At 43.1% G+C, this 19297-nt stretch overlaps 3 protein-coding genes and 1 long non-coding RNA gene across 4 annotated transcripts; 3 read left to right on the forward strand and 1 right to left on the reverse strand.

The window, feature by feature from the left end:
* Positions 1-152: 152 nt before the first annotated feature.
* On the reverse strand, positions 153-767 carry LOC130166147 (uncharacterized). The gene is made up of 2 exons (XR_008827117.1): positions 650-767; positions 153-410 (listed from the first exon to the last, which is right to left on the reverse strand). It is a non-coding gene; the product is annotated as an uncharacterized LOC130166147 (long non-coding RNA).
* Positions 768-847: 80 nt separating this feature from the next.
* On the forward strand, positions 848-5663 carry taf5l (TAF5-like RNA polymerase II, p300/CBP-associated factor (PCAF)-associated factor). Its single transcript, XM_056371518.1, has 5 exons — positions 848-1002; positions 1538-1679; positions 2662-2766; positions 2927-3687; positions 4415-5663. Exons 2-5 carry the CDS (start codon positions 1541-1543, stop codon positions 5210-5212), a joined length of 1803 nt encoding a protein of 600 aa, XP_056227493.1. The 5' UTR covers positions 848-1002; positions 1538-1540; the 3' UTR covers positions 5213-5663.
* Positions 5664-5836: 173 nt separating this feature from the next.
* On the forward strand, positions 5837-7907 carry LOC130166146 (cuticle collagen 34-like). The gene is made up of 2 exons (XM_056371519.1): positions 5837-7231; positions 7681-7907. Exons 1-2 carry the CDS (start codon positions 7213-7215, stop codon positions 7905-7907), a joined length of 246 nt encoding a protein of 81 aa, XP_056227494.1. The 5' UTR covers positions 5837-7212.
* Positions 7908-7932: 25 nt separating this feature from the next.
* capn9 (calpain 9) lies at positions 7933-18948 on the forward strand. The gene is made up of 20 exons (XM_056371516.1): positions 7933-8465; positions 9459-9528; positions 9615-9733; positions 10024-10157; positions 10480-10648; positions 10764-10847; positions 11802-11887; positions 12573-12650; positions 13092-13252; positions 13353-13510; positions 14833-15041; positions 15205-15241; positions 15325-15405; positions 15981-16038; positions 16597-16661; positions 17290-17358; positions 17477-17555; positions 18216-18332; positions 18450-18508; positions 18622-18948. The coding sequence occupies exons 1-20, from the start codon at positions 8016-8018 to the stop codon at positions 18646-18648; spliced, it is 2310 nt and encodes a 769-aa protein (XP_056227491.1). The 5' UTR covers positions 7933-8015; the 3' UTR covers positions 18649-18948.
* Positions 18949-19297: the final 349 nt, after the last annotated feature.

The raw sequence follows: 19297 nt of genomic DNA on the forward strand, positions 1-19297 counted from the left end.
CAGCCCATATACAGTTAGGCCCAGAAATATTTGGACAGTGACACAAGTTTTGTTATTTTAGCTGTTTACAAAAACATATTCAGGATACAATTATATACACATAGACTCTCAGCTGTAATTTGAGAGTATTCACATCCAAATTGGAGCAAGGGTTTAGGAATTACAGCTCTTTAATATGCATCCACCTCTTTTTCAAGGGACCAAAAGTAATTGGACAATTGACTCAGAAAGCTGCAAAAAAAAAAACAAGGCTGCATGGGCTCTTCCCTCGTTAACCTGTCACCAATTAAGCAGTTAAAAAGTCTGGAGTTGATTCCAGGTGTGGTGTTTGCATTTGGAAGCTGTTGCTGTGAACACACAACATGCAGTCAAAGGAGCTCTCAATGGAGGTGAAACAGTTCATCCTGAGGCTGAAGAAAAAGAAGAAATCCATCAGAGAAATAGCAGAAATGTTAGGAGTGGCCAAATCAACAGTTTCAACATCTTTTCATAATACAGCTATTAATAATATTGGCAAAATGTTTCATCCATAAAAGTAAATTGACGAACCAAAAACCATCTTTCATTGCCTTCCTGAAGGAAACAGAGAATTATATAGAACTTCTTATGTATGTCTTATAAAATCTTTATGTAATGTATGTTAATTTACCCCTGGTGCTTCTTTTATTTATTTTCTTTACTGTGCCCCTGTATTCTCACTGTTGCTTTTGTTGTTTGTTTTGTATACTGTCCTCCTTTATACTAACTGTTTATCAATCAAAAACAAAACAAAAAACAAACAAAAAAAAATACAGGCGGAAGTAGTCGATCATCGATCGTTCGATAACACGAAACCAGGCCTGAGTAGCAGATCCCTGCGCTACTCGATGGCGGCTGAGCGGGAGGGGGGCGGACGACCACGATGGAGTTGCAAAGACGAGCAGCGGCGTAGATTGAGCTGCGTTATAACTTCGTCTTCCTGTGTATAGCAACCAAGGACGGAGAAGCACGGCCCGATATGCAGTGAGTAAACATTTCCAACCGACGGAAGCCGCGGGCCCGGATCGGTCCCGCTCAAAAAGCCCCGAGCCGCCAGGCCCGCTGCTAGGCGCTAAGTTAGCCGGCTAGCTCCGCTCAGGTACCCGCTGCTAATATGGAAAACTGGCAGCTTTAGACAGGATTAGTCCACGGCTCCAGTTGTTTCAGGCTTACAGATGATCCAACATCCACATTTAGAGCGTCAGTCTGGGCGTTTACGGCGCTTCTTTGCCCCAGTAAACACGTTAGCTCGCCGCTTCGCTAGGTAGCTAGCTACTGGGAAGATGCTGCGCCCAGGAGGGTAAAGTTATCATGGACAGAATGAACCGGAGTTTAAGTTCTTTAAAACAGATGCACCGTGTTTTACAACATCCTATCTACCTGTAAACTCCCAGACTTTCACAGTTCGTGCTCCCAATGATCTCTGACGAGAGAGAAAGTGACGTGAAGGTGTCTTCTCTGAACGGAAACGTCAGGTGTGTGACGCTGCACGGTTTTTTGTTGTTGTCGTGGTTTTCAGGTCATGAAGCGGGTTCGCACCGAGCAGATCCAGTATGCCGTGGCTCAGTACCTGAAGAGGAGGCAGTATGTGGACACCGACGGCTCCCTGAAAGGAGCCAAACTGTTCCAGTCGGCCGAGGAGATGGCTGCCAGCCTCACAGGTGAGCCAGCTGCACAGGTGAAGGTGGTGGAGCACCTGATGCATGTAGCTACACACAGAACATTTTGGGTTCGGTTGGGTTTCTTTTTCTTTAATTAACAGGTAAATACTGATGTGGATGGGTTGTTATAATTTGGGCTGCTTTTACTACCATCAGGGCAGATTCCACCTCCAGGTGTTTCCATTCAGTTATACCTTTAGCACCTGGTCGCAGCTGTTTCTGCCAAAAACCAGAGTCATAACTCAGTCACTTCTGTACACACAGACATGATACTCATATTTTCTGATTCAGTGTGACTCACACTTTCTGAGGGTATCGTTTTCTCCGACGTCAATCATGAACAAACGTCCACAATCCTGCTTAGAAATCATTTTACTTCCCTTATAACTCCAGAACGTCCCATCATGATTTTACCTTTTACTTCAGTATCTAAGTTAATCCAGGGAAAGTTGTTTGTACATTTAGTTTCGTTGAACGAACCAACAGGTCATAAATTAGCAGGACTACGAGCTACATTAAAATGCTGCCAACATTTAATGTTCTACTACTAATAATAATGATATTAATAATCTATAGTTCCATGAATGTGAAAATCTTCCAACAATAACGGACACAGTTCCAGAGTGAATGATGCTTATGAGATTAACAAAGCTGTTCATTAGCTACCAAGGATTTTCAGCCACAAGGACAGGAGAGGTGGTAGACAACACGTGTGGAATTTAAATGTATGAAGTGTTTATTTTTATGTATCTCTCTTGTCTTTAAATTGGCAAATTCCTTTTGTTGTATGATGTTGGAACAATGATTACAGGACGCGTTTTCTGTAAACGTTTTTAGTGTTGCAGCTCTACAGCGTCTTCCTGAAGGTTGTTTTGTGATTTCTTTAAAAAGAAGATGAAGAGGAAGAATATTTTACTTTACTCTCTCTCTCTCTCTCTCTCTCTCTCTCTCTCTCTCTCTCTCTCTCTCTCTCTCGGAGCAGTGCAGACAGAGTCGGGTTGTGCCAACATCGTCTCTGCTGCTCCCTGCCAGGCGGACCCGCAGCAGTATGAGGCTCAGTACTCCAGGCTGCGCTCCTTTCTCTCAGGTACGACGTGCACGTCCCTGCAGCTGCCTGTTGTGCCAGTTAAAATATCTGCTCTAAGTTGTTTTGGAAATAGTTATCCATCAAATCATGTTTCCTTTTTAGATGCTACATGAGCTTGTTTTTATTGACACAAGGAAATGTTTTATTTCCACGAAATTAGAAACAGAAATATCCTGGGCGAAGGAGGTGAGCAGCATCCTCTACCCGCTCTTCATCTACCTCCACCTGGACATGGTGCGATGTGGCCTGAAGGGGGCAGTAGACGGTTTCTACAGTCGTTTCCACAGTGCCTTTCTTCAGGACAGCGAGCAGCGTGCCATCATAGAGCAGCTCCGCCATGTTCTCACCGCTCAGGACGTTGCAGCCAATCCCAAGCTGAGTGCTTTCCTGGAGCACAAGTATGTGGTTCACCTGACGGAGCCGGCCTACAGCTACCTGCTGCGTTACCTGCAGAGCGAGGACAACAGCGCCCTCTGCAGGGCCCTCAGCACACACCTGCAGGTGGAGGTCACCGCCTCCAGGCGTACGGACTACCAGCTGTACGGAACTGCCAGTGGGGCGACCGCCACCCCGAACTCCACCTCGACCTGGGCGGGAGTGGACGGGGCGGAGGGCGGGGAGGGGGTGGAGGTCCCCGCAGGGATCCCGCAGAGCGAGGCGGCCCTGGACGCTCTGCAGGACTGCATCAAGAAAGTCCGCGAGGGCCCCCCCTCGCTCACCACCGTGTGCTTTTACGCCTTCCACCACACGGAGCAGATGCTCAACACCGCCGAGGTCTCGGCCGACAGCCGGCTGCTGGCCGCCGGCTTCGACAGCTCCACGGTGAAGCTGTGGAGCCTCCGAGCCAGAAAGCTGAAGGCCCGGCCGCATCAGGCCGACGTGTCGCGCATCCACCTGGCCTGCGACGTGCTGGAGGAGGAGGTGAGGGAGGGATGGATTTGGTTACGGAGCAGTGAACGTGGAAGGAGAGCGGTCGCAGCAGTGTGACGCCTTCAGATCTCCAGTTCTGTCAGAATAAAAGTTCAGATAAAGAAGAGTTATGAAACAGTTAAAAGGATCAAACCCTCGGATTTGAAAAGCTTGACCCACAGAAGCTTCATTCACATTATTGATTCCTTTTAAATAATCAATTAATGTATTTGTGAAGTTTAGGGTTTTAACTCCTTCAGAATTTACGGGCTTCATAATGTGTCTGTTACATGTGAACAGAAGTGATGTCATAACATTACTTATTGTCTGATCAGCATCAGTGTTTCCATTGATTATTTATTTATTTATATACATTAATTAGTTAACTGATTAAAGCTGCAACCATCAGCCAATTAATCAATTCATCAATCCACAGAAAATTAATCTGTGACTTTTTGCTAATTGATGAATCACTTTGATTATCTGTAAATGAAAAGAAGCCTGAATTCTTCAATGTGAATAAATGTGATTATCACAATTTTCTGACGGATGAAACAATTAGTTAGAAAATAATCAATTAACAGATAATTAATATAATTTGAATAAAAGCTGTAATTGATTAAATTGATATTTTTTTCCCATAATTGAAACTCATTCAAACATTTTCAGGAGACAGGACGAACCGTGTGGAGTCGGGACAGGTGACGTCAGGTGACTGTTTCTTCTTGTGTCTCCTCAGGTGGACGAGGAGGACGGCTCGGGCAGCGAGGTAAAGACGCTGCGAGGTCACAGCGGCCCGGTGTTTCGCACGTCCTTCCTGACGGACAGCTCCGGGCTGCTCTCCTGCTCCGAGGACACGACCATACGTTACTGGGACCTGGGCAGCTTCACCAACACGGTGCTGTACCAGGGCCACGCCTACCCGGTGTGGGACGTGGACGTCAGCCCCTGCAGCCTTTACTTCGCCAGCGGCTCCCACGACCGCACCGCCCGCCTCTGGACGTTCTCCCGCACCTACTCGCTGCGGCTCTACGCTGGCCATCTCGCCGACGTCGACTGCGTCAAGTTCCACCCCAACTCCAACTACCTGGCCACCGGCTCCACGGACAAAACCGTCCGGCTGTGGAGCACCCAGCAGGGGGCGTCTGTTCGCCTCTTCACTGGCCACCGCGGCCCGGTGCTGTCGCTCGCCTTCTCACCTAACGGAAAGTACCTGGCGTCTGCCAGCGAGGACCAGCGGGTGAAGCTGTGGGACTTGGCGTCGGGGACGTTGTTCAAAGACTTGCGGGGACACACGGACAGCGTCACCAGCTTGTCTTTCAGCCCGGACAGCAGCCTAGTGGCGTCGTCGTCTATGGACAACTCAGTCCGGGTGTGGGACATCCGTAACTCCCACGGCGGGATGCCGGCTGACGGCTCGTCCAGCGAGTTGGTGGGACTTTACACTGGAAACACCAGCAACGTGCTGAACGTCCAGTTCATGGCCTGCAACCTGCTGCTGGTGACGGGAACTGCACAAGAGAAAGCAGAGCAGTAGCCACGGACGTTTGTGTTTGTGTTTGGGAGAAAAGGTTGAATGTCTCCAGGTGTGTGTTTGAGAATGTGGTCACCGTTCAGACTGTGGTTTCCTTCCTTCAATGTCAGCACCTGCCCAGGAGTCAGGTTTTTGTTTTCCTCATTAGTTATCGTCATAGAAAAGCAGCAAGGTTAAATATGTTTTATTTTTTGTAATCCTTAAGTTTCAGTCTTCAAAAACTGGTTTAGATATTCTTTTCTAGAGAAATGACCTTCTGTCGCTGGTGGTGTTTTCACATTACCAAAGTGTCTTCACTAGACATCAGTGTTAAAGAATTCCTCAGTTTCTTCTTGTAGCTGATGATTTAAAAAGCGTAAAGTTCTGGGTCTGGTGCCTTGGTGATCGAAGACTGTTCACTCTGCTGTCATGCACAAGTTTAATTATCAATAAAAAAGCAGCATATGAAATGTGACTATTGGAAAATATTGTTCCTGTTGGATAAAAAGATCGAATCTGCAAAAAATAATTTGTACCTAAATAGAAAATGAAAAAGTTGAGAAAATACTTAAAGCTCCTCCAGTGTAAAGGTCTGTGTCCATGTGTAGTGTGATTATAGATCAGCTCTAGCTTCTATATTAATACTGTGAAAGTATCAAAGCCTCAGTCCACAGAGAAATGCACACAGCCTGTATTCAGAAACTGAGCCTTAAAACCAGCCGTCAGGACTTCTGGAACTTTGTGATGTCACAACAAAGCAGTCACCAAGCCCCGCCCACCTGGACCCACCATCCAAACCTTGCAGGATTTGGTTTCTCTGAGTGTTTTTACCTGAAATCTGCTATATTTTTATTGGCTCACTCAGAAAACAGTCAGCCAATCAGAAGAGAGGCTCAGAACCTCTTTCTGTGCAGAATGTTATGGAAACTCTCTGCAGTATATTCTGGAGTTGCAGCTGCTTTATCACTATTTATGTCTCAAGACTGAAGGTACAATGAGAAGAAAAACATCAGTTTCATCCCTGTGTATCTAGCACAGAGAGAAGTCCAGGGTGTGTTAGCCTAGCTTAGCATAAACACTAGAAACAAAGAGAAACTGCTAACTTCAGAGCCCAGTAACAACAGGAGGTGGTGCAGCATATGTGCTGCTTTAAGATACTAAAGTTTAAAGGGTGCTTTTAAGACCAAGAGGCTTGGGGGCGTGGCTGAGAGCGGTGCTTTGTTGTGACATCACAAAGTTCCAGAAGTCCTGACGGCTGGTTTTAAGGCTCAGTTTCTGAATACAGGCTGTGTGCATTTCTCTGTGGACTGAGGCTTTGATACTTTCACAGTATTAATATAGAAGCTAGAGCTGATCTATAATCACACTACACATGGACACAGACCTTTACACTGGAGGAGCTTTAAATACGTTGTAAAATGTTAATTTCAAGGTTTTTTAGGATAATTATTCCTCAAAAAGAAGAAAATCATTGTGAGATAAAATCATTTATTTGGACAGTACAGCTTTGGTAAGATTGTTTCATCTGTGTGACCCTCCATCTCTGCGATGATTAGATTTGGCCACGGCCTTATTCATGTGGTAAAACAAGATCAATTACGAAGATGTTTAAGCATCGAAAACGGTTTCTCTCCATCACAGGGAACAAGGTGGAAAAAGACAAGACAGTGAAAGTTTTAGAGCTCAGTTAAAAGACACAAACGACCGCAAAGAAACAAAGAGTCGTCAGTGTGGAGCTCCTCTATAGGTCCCGTCTCAACAGTGAGCGTAGAGGTCCACCGGGGAAACGTCCGGTTCTCCTGATGTCCACGCCGCCGCCAGAGATCACAGACGTAGAAATGAACCCACGGCTGTGAGTAAATCCACACTCCTCTGCAGACACGTGAGGAATCCGGTGACTGTGCAGCAGGAATGTGGATGTTGTGGGTCAGACTGGCAGGGAGGTGGCACACCCCACCCCCGTGTTCACTGCTCCGAGGACCGGAGGGAGGGGGAAGATATCCATCATCTGATCATCTGTATCCATGGACGGGTTTATAACGTGTAAGAGATGTTTGTAGCTGTAGCTCATCTCGGTAGAAGCTGCTGTGGTTTTTCTTCAGGAAAACTCGCACAGAATCAAGGTTATGATTAAAATGCTTTTATTTTGTCAGAACATGAGTAAAATGTCCAAAACAAAGATCCCAAAAGGGAATAAAACGCAGACCGGTTTCGACCACTACAGGGTTTTCCTCCGGTGGTGGTTTGTAGTGGTTTTATCTGTTTTACATCTCTTAATAATTCATATGATTTAATGTGTTCTTTATTAAATTAAAAAAATTAGTACAACAGGGTAGAAAACCTCAAATATAAATAAAAATGAATCCAAACAAAATAAGAAAGTGACTAAACTGAGGAACTAAAACTAAAATAAAATCTAATAAAAGTCTGAATTTAAAGGTTTGTGGGAGAGATTTAAAAGATGTCACTGGTTCTGTAAACCTGACATCCAGATCCAGCAAAATCCTGGTCTCCTGTAGTCTTGAGCTGGGACCCGGAGGAGCCGGGGGACCCGGAGGAGCCGGGGGACCCGGGGGATCCGGAGGAGCCGGGGGATCCGGAGGAGCCGGAGGAGCCAGGGGAGCCGGGGGATCCGGAGGAGCCGGGGGAGCCGGGGGATCCGGGGGAGCCAGGGGACCTGCACACTCAGGGGCCACTTATTTCTGCTTTTGATACTTGAAATACGTTTTCCTGATCATGCTTCGTAAAATCTAACCTGCAGGAGTATTTGTACTTTTACTGAAGTAAATGAGCTGAATATTTCTTCCATGTTGCCGAACCATCGGGAATGAGTTGTCACTGTTTTCTGCAGGCCGAGCCCAGAGAGAGAGAGAGAGAGAGAGTCAGCAGGGGCGAGGTTCACCGCCGCGGGAGGACAAACCAGTTTCTGTCTGGAGGGTGTGTACCTTCCAGTCCGACCGACCTGACAGCCCGTCGCTGCATCACACACACACACAGCAGGACACTCACTCCATCACACGCCGACTCACGTCTCCTTCTGCTCCGCTCAGCTGAGAAGAAGAAGAAGAAGAAGAAGATGCCCCTCCAGTCCACTCTGTCCGGCCGGGGCTCGACCCGCGCCGTGGACACTCAGGCGGACGGGAAGTCTTTCGAGGAGCTGAGGCATGAGTGTCTCCAGAGGGGGGTCCTGTTTGAGGATCCGGACTTCCCCGCCGCCGACGACACGCTCTTCTTCAGCCAGAGCGTTCCCGTGCAGATTGAATGGAAGAGGCCCAAGGTAAGTAGACGCAGAACGCTTCAGAGGGTTTGACCCGATGCAGCAAACATGTCTCAAGCCGTCCTGGAGTCTGTCCAGTTTATCAGTTCATGTGTTGAATCCAGATGAATGAAGACACGCTGTGGTCTGAGGGAGAACTGCTCATCTGATGAGAAGTCGCTCACTCAGACTGGAGCTGTTTTAAAACTGATCCCAGTGAATATTCAGACCGGCTTCAGTCTCCGAGTCTTAATCTTCAGTGAAGGAAACTGGTTCAGTACGAGCTGAACTAGTGACTGAATGAGAGCTGGCAGCATTAACACACAGAGGATCATTTCTGATGTTGTGGTTCAAAATACAGTTTATCTGACGTCAGATTTATTGCTTTTATTATTAAAAACAAAGGCAATCGAGTATTTTTTTCAGCTGTAGCTGCAAAACCAGTTCTGCAAGGAAACAGTGTAAATAGAGCCAAGTGCAGGGGCAGTTTCCTGTGTGTGACTTTATCCCCACACACCTGGCTGTTACCTGCAGTAAAACCGAGGAGCAGTCAAGAACTCTTATCTGTTTGTATTCACTCAGTTTAAATCAAGACATTTGTGGAGGCTTTCGTGTGTGTTTCATGAGCTGTGATGTCGTCTCCTTTGTCCCTCCCTCCTGAGACACTCAGCAAGTAAAATGGTTCTTTTTTTTAAAGCTCATTTCCATCGTCTTTACCTGGTAACTCACCTGACCACAGTAAAACTCACCCGTCACGTTCGTTACAGTTACTATGCATGTCTGTGTTGGGCGTTCCTCAGGGCGAATGCTTCAGCTGCCTCTGTGTTCCTTGTGTTCCAGTGACTGGGATTTCAGGCTGATTAATATGCCTGGAATGTGAACACACCTATCAAAGGCACTTCTGTCACCTCTCACCTGTCTCTCTCTCTCTCTCTCTCTCTCTCTCTCTCTCTCTCTCTTTTTCTTTTTTAATTAACCAACCTGTTCTCTTCCTGTTTCTCGTCCCCTCTGCAGGAGATCTGTGAAAACCCGAAGTTCATCGTCGGCGGCGCTGACAGGACAGACATTTGTCAGGGACAGCTCGGTAGGTGCTCCACTTATCTGCGTGCGTCGTTCATACGGACGCATTTCTCACTCATTTACCCATCATGCACCTGTCTGTCACCACAGGGGACTGCTGGCTCCTGGCAGCCATCGCATCCTTGACCCTCAAAAAAGAGGCGCTGGCCCGAGTCGTCCCCCACGACCAGGACTTCGACCGCAGATACGCCGGCATCTTTCACTTCCAGGTGCGCTGCCCGGCCGGGCGGAGACGGTGTCTCACCTGCTTCTGTCTTTTTAGCCTCTTCAGTCGTTTCAGTCTGTGTCAACAAGGAGGAAATAAAGATCACAGATTAATGCAGAATGGGCGGGAATAACTCTGTAGAGCCTGTAGGAGAGAGCAGCACGAGCAGATACTGTAGATTTAAAGATTTAAAGAAAGTGTGTTTAGTGGAACCTCCCACATCCTCCGTAGACGACATAATGATGAGCTGCAGGTAGAGGATGATTAGTGACCGGCTCTCTGTTGCTCCCTCAGTTCTGGCATCACAACAAATGGCTGGACGTGGTGGTGGACGACCGGCTGCCGTCGGTGAGGAATCAGCTCATCATGCTTCACTCCGCCTCCAACAACGAGTTCTGGAGCGCCCTCCTGGAGAAAGCCTACGCCAAGTAAACACGATTAAACACTTAACCTCCTCTCAGACTCGACCCTGTTCTTTATCAGTCATCTCACAGCGAACTGCAGATTCATCATTTTATCTGCTCACACAAGGTTTCACGTCACCATCACCTTAAAGCTTTAAGATTAAGTGAGGTACCGGGGCGGCTGTGGTTCAGATCTGACCGTTTGATTCCCAGCTCATGTTGCTCCTTATAGTCAGACCAGCATGTTGCATGGTGGTTCACTGCCATCAGTGTGTGTGAAGGGTTGAATAAGAGGCAAAGTGTGAAGCATATAAATGCAGCAATTTATGTTATTTGTTTATTCCAGGCTGCACGGCAGCTACGAGTCCCTGAAGGGCGGCAGCACAATGGAGGCCATGGAGGATTTTACCGGCGGCGTTGGGGAAATGTATGAAACCAAGAACGCTCCAAGCAACCTGTTCTCGATCATGAAGAAGGCCCTGGACAGAGGCTCCATGATGGGATGCTCTATTGATGTAAGGACCTTTATATTTATGACATTTAAATGTATGCTGCATATTTACATCCTCGTGTGAAAGGTTTAGTCAGCTCTTGTGTTTTAAACACGTCTGGGTGGCTGGTTTTCTCCAGATCTCCAGCTCTGCAGAGTCTGAGGCCAAGACGACCACCGGCCTGGTGAAGGGACACGCATACTCCATCACCGGCCTGGAGGAGGTGAGTCCCACCACCCACGAGCTGGAGGCCAGGAAACAGCACGGTTTTAATGTTTTTGTATTTCTGACTCAATAAATAAATAATGATGAGTAAAAAAGACAGAAAAACATTGTTTAGTTTAATTACTGCTGCTGTGAAATCTCACAAAAAAACCTCAAGGACACATTTATGAAATTGATTTTAAAACCTATTTGCATCAGAAAAACATACAATGACACAAAAATACAATCTTTGTTTTCAGGCTGCAACCTGTGTTTTTTTTTGTTTTTTGACTTTAACTTGAAAGTTTCAGAAGAAAAAATGAAAAAATTCTCAAAGAAAATTATATTACACTTTTTTAAAAGGCGCTATTTGAAAATTTTGCTATTGCTAACTAGCCAGCATTAGCATTAGCAGCTGTTTACTTACTAGTCTTGGCAAGAGCTTCAGCCAATGTTGCGTTTACAACATAAGAGGTTATAATACGTCCTCGGAGCAGCGCTACTTCTTCAAAGCAGACCGGACGCTACAGTGACGAGACTGATCGGACTGGGGCTAGCTGGTTAGCATGCTAACTTCAGTAGCAGAAAGGAAATGAAGAAACTCAGCATCAAATTTCACTCCTTTACTCACCAAGATCTGTCTCCAGCGTGGAAAACAACCCTTTTGTTTTGCTTCTATTTCTATCACTTCTTTTCTTCTACTGAAGTTAGCATGCTAGCCAGCTAACTAGCTTGCCCCGGCCCAGTGGGACTGTCTCATCACTTTCCGATACCGAGTCAATGTAGTGTTCAGTCTGCCCTGAAAAAGTATCTGCTCAGAGGACGTATTATAACTTCTAATCATGTAAACGCAACGATGGCTGAAGCTCTTGCAAAGACTGGTAAGTATACAGCTGCTAATGCTAACGCTGGCTATGTAGCGATAGCAAAATTTACAGTCACAATAAACAAATACATTCTTTCTAATTTTCAGGTGAATTACAGGGGTCAGAAAGTCCAGCTAATCCGGGTCAGAAACCCCTGGGGTCAGGTCGAGTGGAACGGCCCCTGGAGTGACAAGTAAGAATAAAGGGACACAACACATGGGGTAAAAATATAAAGTATACATATGGATGGACTATGACGACAATAGGCCCCTGAGCACGGACCATCATCCCTCCTTTAAAAGAGAAAAGTCTTTCAGTGTCTCTTTGCTTTCATTTAGCATCTCTCTTTTCATTTTGCAGCTTTTTGTAGTTGTTTTATCTCTCGCGGTAGCCATTTTGTGTCTTTGTGTAGTTGTTTTGCACCTCTTTATGGTTGTTGTTCACGTCGCTTTTGTCCTTTTTCATCTCTTTGTAGTTGTTTTGCGTCTTTCTGTATTTTATTTTGCATGTCTGTAGTTGTTTTGTGTTTGTATGTTTTCATTTTATGCCTTTTGTATTTATTTTGTATCTTTTGTAGTTGTGTTTTCTGTAATCATTTGATTGACTTTCCTGCAAGAAATGTAAACCATCACTTCAAGAAACCATTGTCCCCCAGAGTAACCCTAATCCCAGATGCCTTCATTGTAATTTTTTTACAAGGCCTTTTAAAATCACACACATAACATCAGTTCCTATAATCCAAATGTAATTTACAGCAGATTTAATTCCTTAGATGAAAAACAAATGCCGCCTGCTGGTGTCTGTATCTATGTTTCTGCCTCTTCCTGATTCCTGCGCGTTAATGTCTAACATGTTGTTGTGTGTCGTCCGTGTCTCAGCTCCAGAGAGTGGAATTATATCGACACAGCAGAAAAAACTCGCATCCTACAGAACTCGACAGAGGACGGTGAATTCTGGTGAGTCCACGTGATGGATCTGATCCAAACTAAAGAAGAGATGTGTTGTTTGTGTGCAGAAGTGCAGATAGTGGAGTAAATATAAAGGGTCATATATCTCACACTGATGAGCCCAAACTTTTCACATCAGCTGCCACGTAGAAAGAAAGTGCAGCCTGAGTCCAGGAGCCTCTAATTTGATCTTAATGAGCGAGTTAAATTTCATTATATTAAATTTCGCTCAGTCAGTAAATCTCTCTCCTGACGGGAAAAGAGATGCTGGGTGTTGTAGTGAAGGTTCAGTGGTCTTGCACCTCAGTCTGCTCTTATTCAATGAATTACATTCACTTTTCCAAATCTGCAGACGATCATTAATGATCCAAGTTGAAACATTAATGTGAAGGTGAACTCTTGTGAATGTGTTGTGTATGGAGCTGACACTGAAGGCGTTTGTGACTCCAGGATGGAGTTTGATGACTTCAAAAGGAACTATGACAAGGTGGAGATCTGCAACATGACCCCCGACTCCCTGACCGACAACACAAAGCGCCACTGGGAGGTCAGCATGTTCGAGGGAAACTGGATTCGCGGCTCCACCGCTGGAGGCTGCAGGAACTACATCGGTGAGACCGGCTGATGGTTTGATTTGTCGCCTTTTGGCGTTAAAATGTTAAAATGTCGATTTTTTTTTCCTCTAAAAACTCTGTATCTTCAAATCCTCAGACACATTTTGGACGAACCCACAGTTCAAGCTGGAGCTGGAGGACGCTGATGATGAGGACGACGTGTGCAGCGTGGTCATCGCCCTCATGCAGAAGAACAGACGGAAGCTGAGGAAGGAGGGGCTGGACATGGAGACCATCGGCTTCGCAGTGTACGAGGTCAGAAAACTATGAAGCAACTTACAACAGGGTTTAAAATCTACTGCACGGGAAAGTGTTTCCTGCCACGGAGGAAAGGCAAGTTTCTCAGCCTCTGGGTCAGGACTCCATGTTGTGTTGAACTATTCCCATTCATTCAACTCTAATTAAAATAGACTCAGTTCAAAATGCAACTTTATATCCACATTGTGAAAGTAGAACAAACTCTACAAGAAATGTTTATACAATGTTAAGGATGTGAAAACATTAACTCAGCGTATAATGAAGAATGAATGAAGAAATTATACCAAAATGGATGAAAGTATACTGAGTTAATGACGAATTATATGTTTGATGCAATTTTTCCAACTGAAATACAGAGATGCTTCTTTATTTTATTTTATTTTATTTTATATTATTTTATTTTATTTTATTTTATTTTATTTTATTTTATTTTATTTTATTTTATTTTATTTTATTTATTTATTTTATTATAACGACATATTTAGTTTATTTAGTCAAACTATATTTTTCTGTAACTGTAATCACAACATACAGGATGGTGTCATCAGCATAATTCTGGACGTTGCAGCGAAACAATTATTTGTTATATTAGAATAAGTGGCTTAATATTGATCCTTATTGAACAGATTTATCAACAACTTTACTTGAAGTTATTTGAAACCACAGACTGAACTCTACAGCAAAGATTTGACTTCAATCAGCTGTAAAATCATTGACCAATATATTTTAATCAATGGTTTAAAAAGCTGTTAGAGCAGATGAATAATTACTATTTGTCATCATCTGATTTGCTGGTAACTATGTTGTTCTGTTGTAGAATATTGATAACTTCAGACAACGTTTATGGTTTTGAAGGAGAAGATTTTTCAGGATGAAACATGAAACATGTTGACTATATGTATCAAGAAGTACACAGAGCTGCAAAACAGATGTGACAGATGTGTAAAAAGTGTGGTCCACTGAATGTCAGCTATTTAAGTGTAAGTCTTTATTTAAGTAGAATAAATTTGTCAGTTGTAATTATGGTTAAATTGACTGACTGGGCCCTTAAAGATAGTAAATATTAGCTCTAAAAATAAAAATAAAGAGGCAGCTTTTCACCTTTTTCAGTTCACTATAATAATCACACAACTCCATCTGCTGATGAAGATCATTTACTATGGTCGAAAGCTTCAGGATAGTTACTAAATGGACCCAGGCCTACTTGTGAAATCATCTGAAAACATGTGTGTGTTAGCCTCGTACTTCACCCGTCAGTCTTTACGAATCATGTTGTGTTTTTATATCTTAATCATCATATTTATCTTTTGTCCATTCAGGCTCCAAATGAGGAAGACCACCAGGGGAAGGATTTCTTCCGCTACCATGCATCCAAGGCCCGTAGCAGGACCTACATCAACCTGCGGGAGGTGTCAGAGCGCTTTACACTGCCTCCTGGGAAATACCTGCTGGTCCCCACCACCTTCCAGCCCCACCACGAGGCCGACTTCCTCATCAGGATCTTCTCTGAGAAAAAGGCTGGAGCTTTGTGAGTCTTCATCTCTGGGCTTTTTCAATCTGATTAAGATAAAGTTCTAAAAGTAACACAGAATAAATGTTAAAAAATTAAAAGCAAAACATTTAAAATACCAAATGTCAGAACAAAATATCTGCAAGACTCTCACTCCACGACTTGTGGTTCTGTCGCACAGGGAGATGGGAAGCAACGTTGATGCTGATCTGCCAGACGTAAGTAGATTGATAATCAATCACCCATTCGGTTGATCGATCAGTCAGGTCTGCTCGTACTGACGCTGTGTTGCTTCCACCAGCCGCCCATGCCCAGCGCTCCAGAGGAGGAATCAGACGAGGAGAAAGGCCTGAGGAGACTGTTTGAACAGCTGGCTGGTGCGGTAAGAAAACAAATATATATATAAAAGTAAGAATATGTATCATGTTCCTATAAAATAACACTTATCACCAACAATGTTTCCTCCTTCCTCCGCTGCCGTATTCACAAATTTGAACATGTGTTGTTGGTAAAGAGCCACATATTTGTTGGTAGAGACCAAACTAGAGCTAAAAGAGTGTGAATGTTGGACTTACATTCATCAGGTGAAAACACCTGTCCAGATCAATGATGATGTTGCCTCCTGTTTGTTGGACGTATAAATAAACAAGTGTTTGCTAATATTTTACTTTATAAGGTGATAATATGTTACAGGTGTTTGTCTTGCACCTTGTTATAAACTTATTCTGCCGCCAAGTGGCTGAAAAAAATGTTAATGCAGCTTTTATATTTTATGATTTGAATAATTTTCTAAAACCAAAATATTTTTCTCGACACGGAGAAAAATGTGAAATTAAGAATAAACACTGTGAACTGAAAACAGATACTATTATATTATATTGAAATAAAAAGCTAAGAGTCGTAAATGCCCATTTTCTTTGGTAACTTATATCTTGCATCGGTCTGGTGCGTGTGCAGGACGAGGCCATCTCTGTCCGGGAGCTTCAGCAGATGCTCAATGGCGTTCTCAGCAGACGTAAGTAAATGTTTTAGATGCTGTAAAACCTCTTTATGTCAGTGCTTCATGTGAAATGAACAAATGCTGGTAAAGTTGACATGGATGAAGTTCAATGCGTCGCACGATGTGTTATTACAGCTTATGCAGATGATACGCGATTATACCGTTCACTGTTTCCTCACAACATGAGCGTTTCAGATTCACCGCTCAGCTCAATAAAAGACATCGGTCTCTGGATATCATGAAGCTTTCTGCTGTTAAAGACAGAAAGGACTAGAGAAGTGTGTAGACTCTAGAGTAGAAGTTACTGGTTCTCTCATTTAGGGTCTTATTGTTAAAAACTTCAGCTGTGGTGGCGCTAAGTCAGAGAAGATCTTGTGTGGCGTTCACATTTAACCTCCTACATTATTACTGTTATTTAATCAGGAATGGATGATTGTGTCTGTAAAAAGGATGACATTACATAGCAGTAAACAGAGGATTAAAGTAATAAAATAAAATACTATTTTTAGTATTGATGTATTTTTGTGCTTTTTCATTGAATTGTATTCTACTGTTTTAATCCTCTGTCCTCAGGAAAAGAGATCAAGTTTGACGGCCTGAGTCTCAGCACCTGCCACAGTATCATCAACCTGATGGACGTATCTTTACACACTTCACCGAGTGACTCACTTCAGGCTTGTGATTTCAGGATGCATTTATAAACTTCACTTTGCCTTTCTTTTTTTTTGCTACCAACACAACTTAAGTTAGAGGTTAAGAGTTTGAAGAAAATGCACTGTAAAACATCACACAGGAATCTAGTGGAATCAACTCACCTTTTTTCATTAACTTAATCTAAATATGTAAGTTTTATTCAATTTCAAGTCAGTTCAACTTAAATTTTCTAGTGTTTATTTTCAGACGACTAGAAACGTGAGTTCTCCTGACTTTGCATTCATCTCTTTCAGAGACAAACAAAATATTCATGGTGGAAACTTTCTGTGTCTTAATACATGATAATTTATGTTTTGTTGCTTCTTCTCATAATGTAAGATTCATTTTCATATCTGAAGTTTAATGAACCTGTTTTATCAAGTTCCATCAACTTTCAAAAGCGACTATAATTATTCCACCTAAGTTCAGTTCTCTCACATTTTTAAGGCAGCAGAGGAACTTGTGCTTTTATGATGAACCAGCTAGAAATGATTGACAGTGTGTGATTTTAAAATAGCTGATAAGTCGATTGCAATGAGGCTTTTGAAGTTTTTCCTTGACGCAGTAAAACAGGTGGACAACACGGGGAAGCTGGAGTTCCAAGAGTTCAAGGTGTTCTGGGAGAAGATGAAGAAGTGGATTGTACGTGTTGGTTCCTGTAGTAAAACTGTAAATCAGCTCTGATGTTGGACGCTTTAAGAGTGTGGTTCAACTTCTGATGTTGTTGTTGTTGTTGTTGTTGTTGTTGTTGTTGTTGCAGATGCTCTTCCTGTCCTTTGACACCGACCGGTCGGGGAAGATGTCGTCCTACGAGCTTCGCATCGCTCTCAAAGCTGCAGGTGAGTCGACTGAAAACTTAAGTTTAAATCTTTTAACACGCTTTATCTTAACTGTTTTTTTTATATTTTCATTTCATTTCATTGGCAGACATTTCATATAAGACTATTTTCATGTATTAATACATTCATGCACAAGACATGTACTGTTTATAAATGAAGATTTAATATTCTGATATTTGTTTTACATATTGTACATATACTTGCAGTGCATTCTCAAATACACCAGTTAGAATACCATGTTTAATACACTGTAAAACCTATTTCCCATGTTTGTTCCATATATTTAAGAATACAAGAAAAAGTGGTGAATGAGGATCATTATGTTTAAACACATTCCTAAACAAAAATTAAAAACTACAGTTAATATCAGTATAAAATCTAAGTGCAAATTGTAAATATATCAGATTTTTCAGTTTTACATGTGATTGTGAAGCAGTTACTTCTCCTTTTATTATTATTTATTCTAATATTGGTGAAAACAGTAAAGGTGATAAAAAAACAGTCTTGCAAGAGCTAATAATGGTAGTAGCAGCAAGAGCACTACAGCCAATAAAAATAATATTGATTGGTTTTTGGAAGTGATTTATGGTTTGGGCGTAGATCTTGTGTGCGGTGGCATTTGTGTTTGAAGGCTAACGCTGCAGCTTTGTTCCTGTGAAGGCATGCAACTGAACAACCAGCTCCTGCAGCTGGTCGGCTTGAGGTTTGCTGACGACAAATACGACATCGACTTCGACGACTACCTCACCTGCATCGTCCGTCTGGAGAACATGTTCAGTACGTCGAAAAAACGTTCAAATAAATTCCTCCACTAGGTTTACAGTAACTACATTAGTGCCTCAAAATCATCATAGTAAAGATTCATTGGTGTTAAATTGTCTCTCTCTCAACCAGGAGCTTTTCAGGCTGTGGACAAATTCAAGAGGGGCCGAGTGAGAATGAACATGATGCAGGTAAAACCTCATTCATGTCACACCTGACTCCTGCTGATTGTCTGGTTGAACCACGTGTAGCTTGTAATGTTATAGGGCTCATTTTAACTTTGTTTTCTCTTAACCGCACACAGTTCCTGATGTTGTCGATGAACGTGTGAGGAGAAGCTGCTGAGAGCAAACAGAAGCCACCAGAAGATCAAAACTCAAGGGACGTCTTTAAGTGCAGTGTCTTGAAAATTCAGACATGTTTTCTTTTTCATGTTTCAAATGCAAAACAAAGACACATTTTAAATGCCACTCTTTGGGCAAATAATGTGAGATGCTGTCTGAGCTAAGGTTTTGCAGTGGGGGATGGGTGGTGATCTTTGAATTTTGCTGACTTTTGGACAAAACATTGTTTTATTGTTTCTGCTCTCTGCATGAATGGAAATAAATTTTACTATAAATTTGGTCTTTGATGTAGAGAAACACGATGATTGACAGTTACATTTTATTATTTATCAGTGGCGTTTATCTTCTGAAGTGGGCGTAATTTACTTTTATTTTCATTAAATTCTGCCACACATTAAACTCTACTACATTTAAGAGGAAAATATTGTACAACAAGCAATTTCTGAGTTACTAAAAACTAGGAAAAAAAAGAAATACAATATGCACAGCCATGTACTTGTCTGGTAAAATGCTGCTACAGCCACTGCTATAAGGAAGAGCATTGTCTGCACAGATCGCCATGGTAACAAGCTGCTATTGTAAGGTCTTGTAAAGTGCCTTGAGATAATGTATGTTGTGGTTTGGGGCAATACAAAT

This window comes from Seriola aureovittata, chromosome 3 (assembly GCF_021018895.1).
Source record: "Seriola aureovittata isolate HTS-2021-v1 ecotype China chromosome 3, ASM2101889v1, whole genome shotgun sequence".
NCBI classification, from domain to species: Eukaryota; Metazoa; Chordata; class Actinopteri; order Carangiformes; family Carangidae; genus Seriola; species Seriola aureovittata.

Bases quoted from the DNA above. Each gene is read 5' to 3' on its own strand.
- taf5l (XM_056371518.1), top strand. From the start codon at position 1,541: ATGAAGCGGGTTCGCACCGAGCAGATCCAGTATGCCGTGGCTCAGTAC. The intron at 1,680-2,661 runs GTGAGCCAGCTG...CTCTCGGAGCAG, and splicing joins GATGGCTGCCAGCCTCACAG to TGCAGACAGAGTCGGGTTGT. The intron at 2,767-2,926 runs GTACGACGTGCA...CCACGAAATTAG, and splicing joins GCTGCGCTCCTTTCTCTCAG to AAACAGAAATATCCTGGGCG.
- capn9 (XM_056371516.1), top strand. From the start codon at position 8,016: ATGAGTTGTCACTGTTTTCTGCAGGCCGAGCCCAGAGAGAGAGAGAGA. The intron at 13,253-13,352 runs GTGAGACCGGCT...TCAAATCCTCAG, and splicing joins AGGCTGCAGGAACTACATCG to ACACATTTTGGACGAACCCA. The intron at 16,039-16,596 runs GTAAGTAAATGT...CTCTGTCCTCAG, and splicing joins CAATGGCGTTCTCAGCAGAC to GAAAAGAGATCAAGTTTGAC.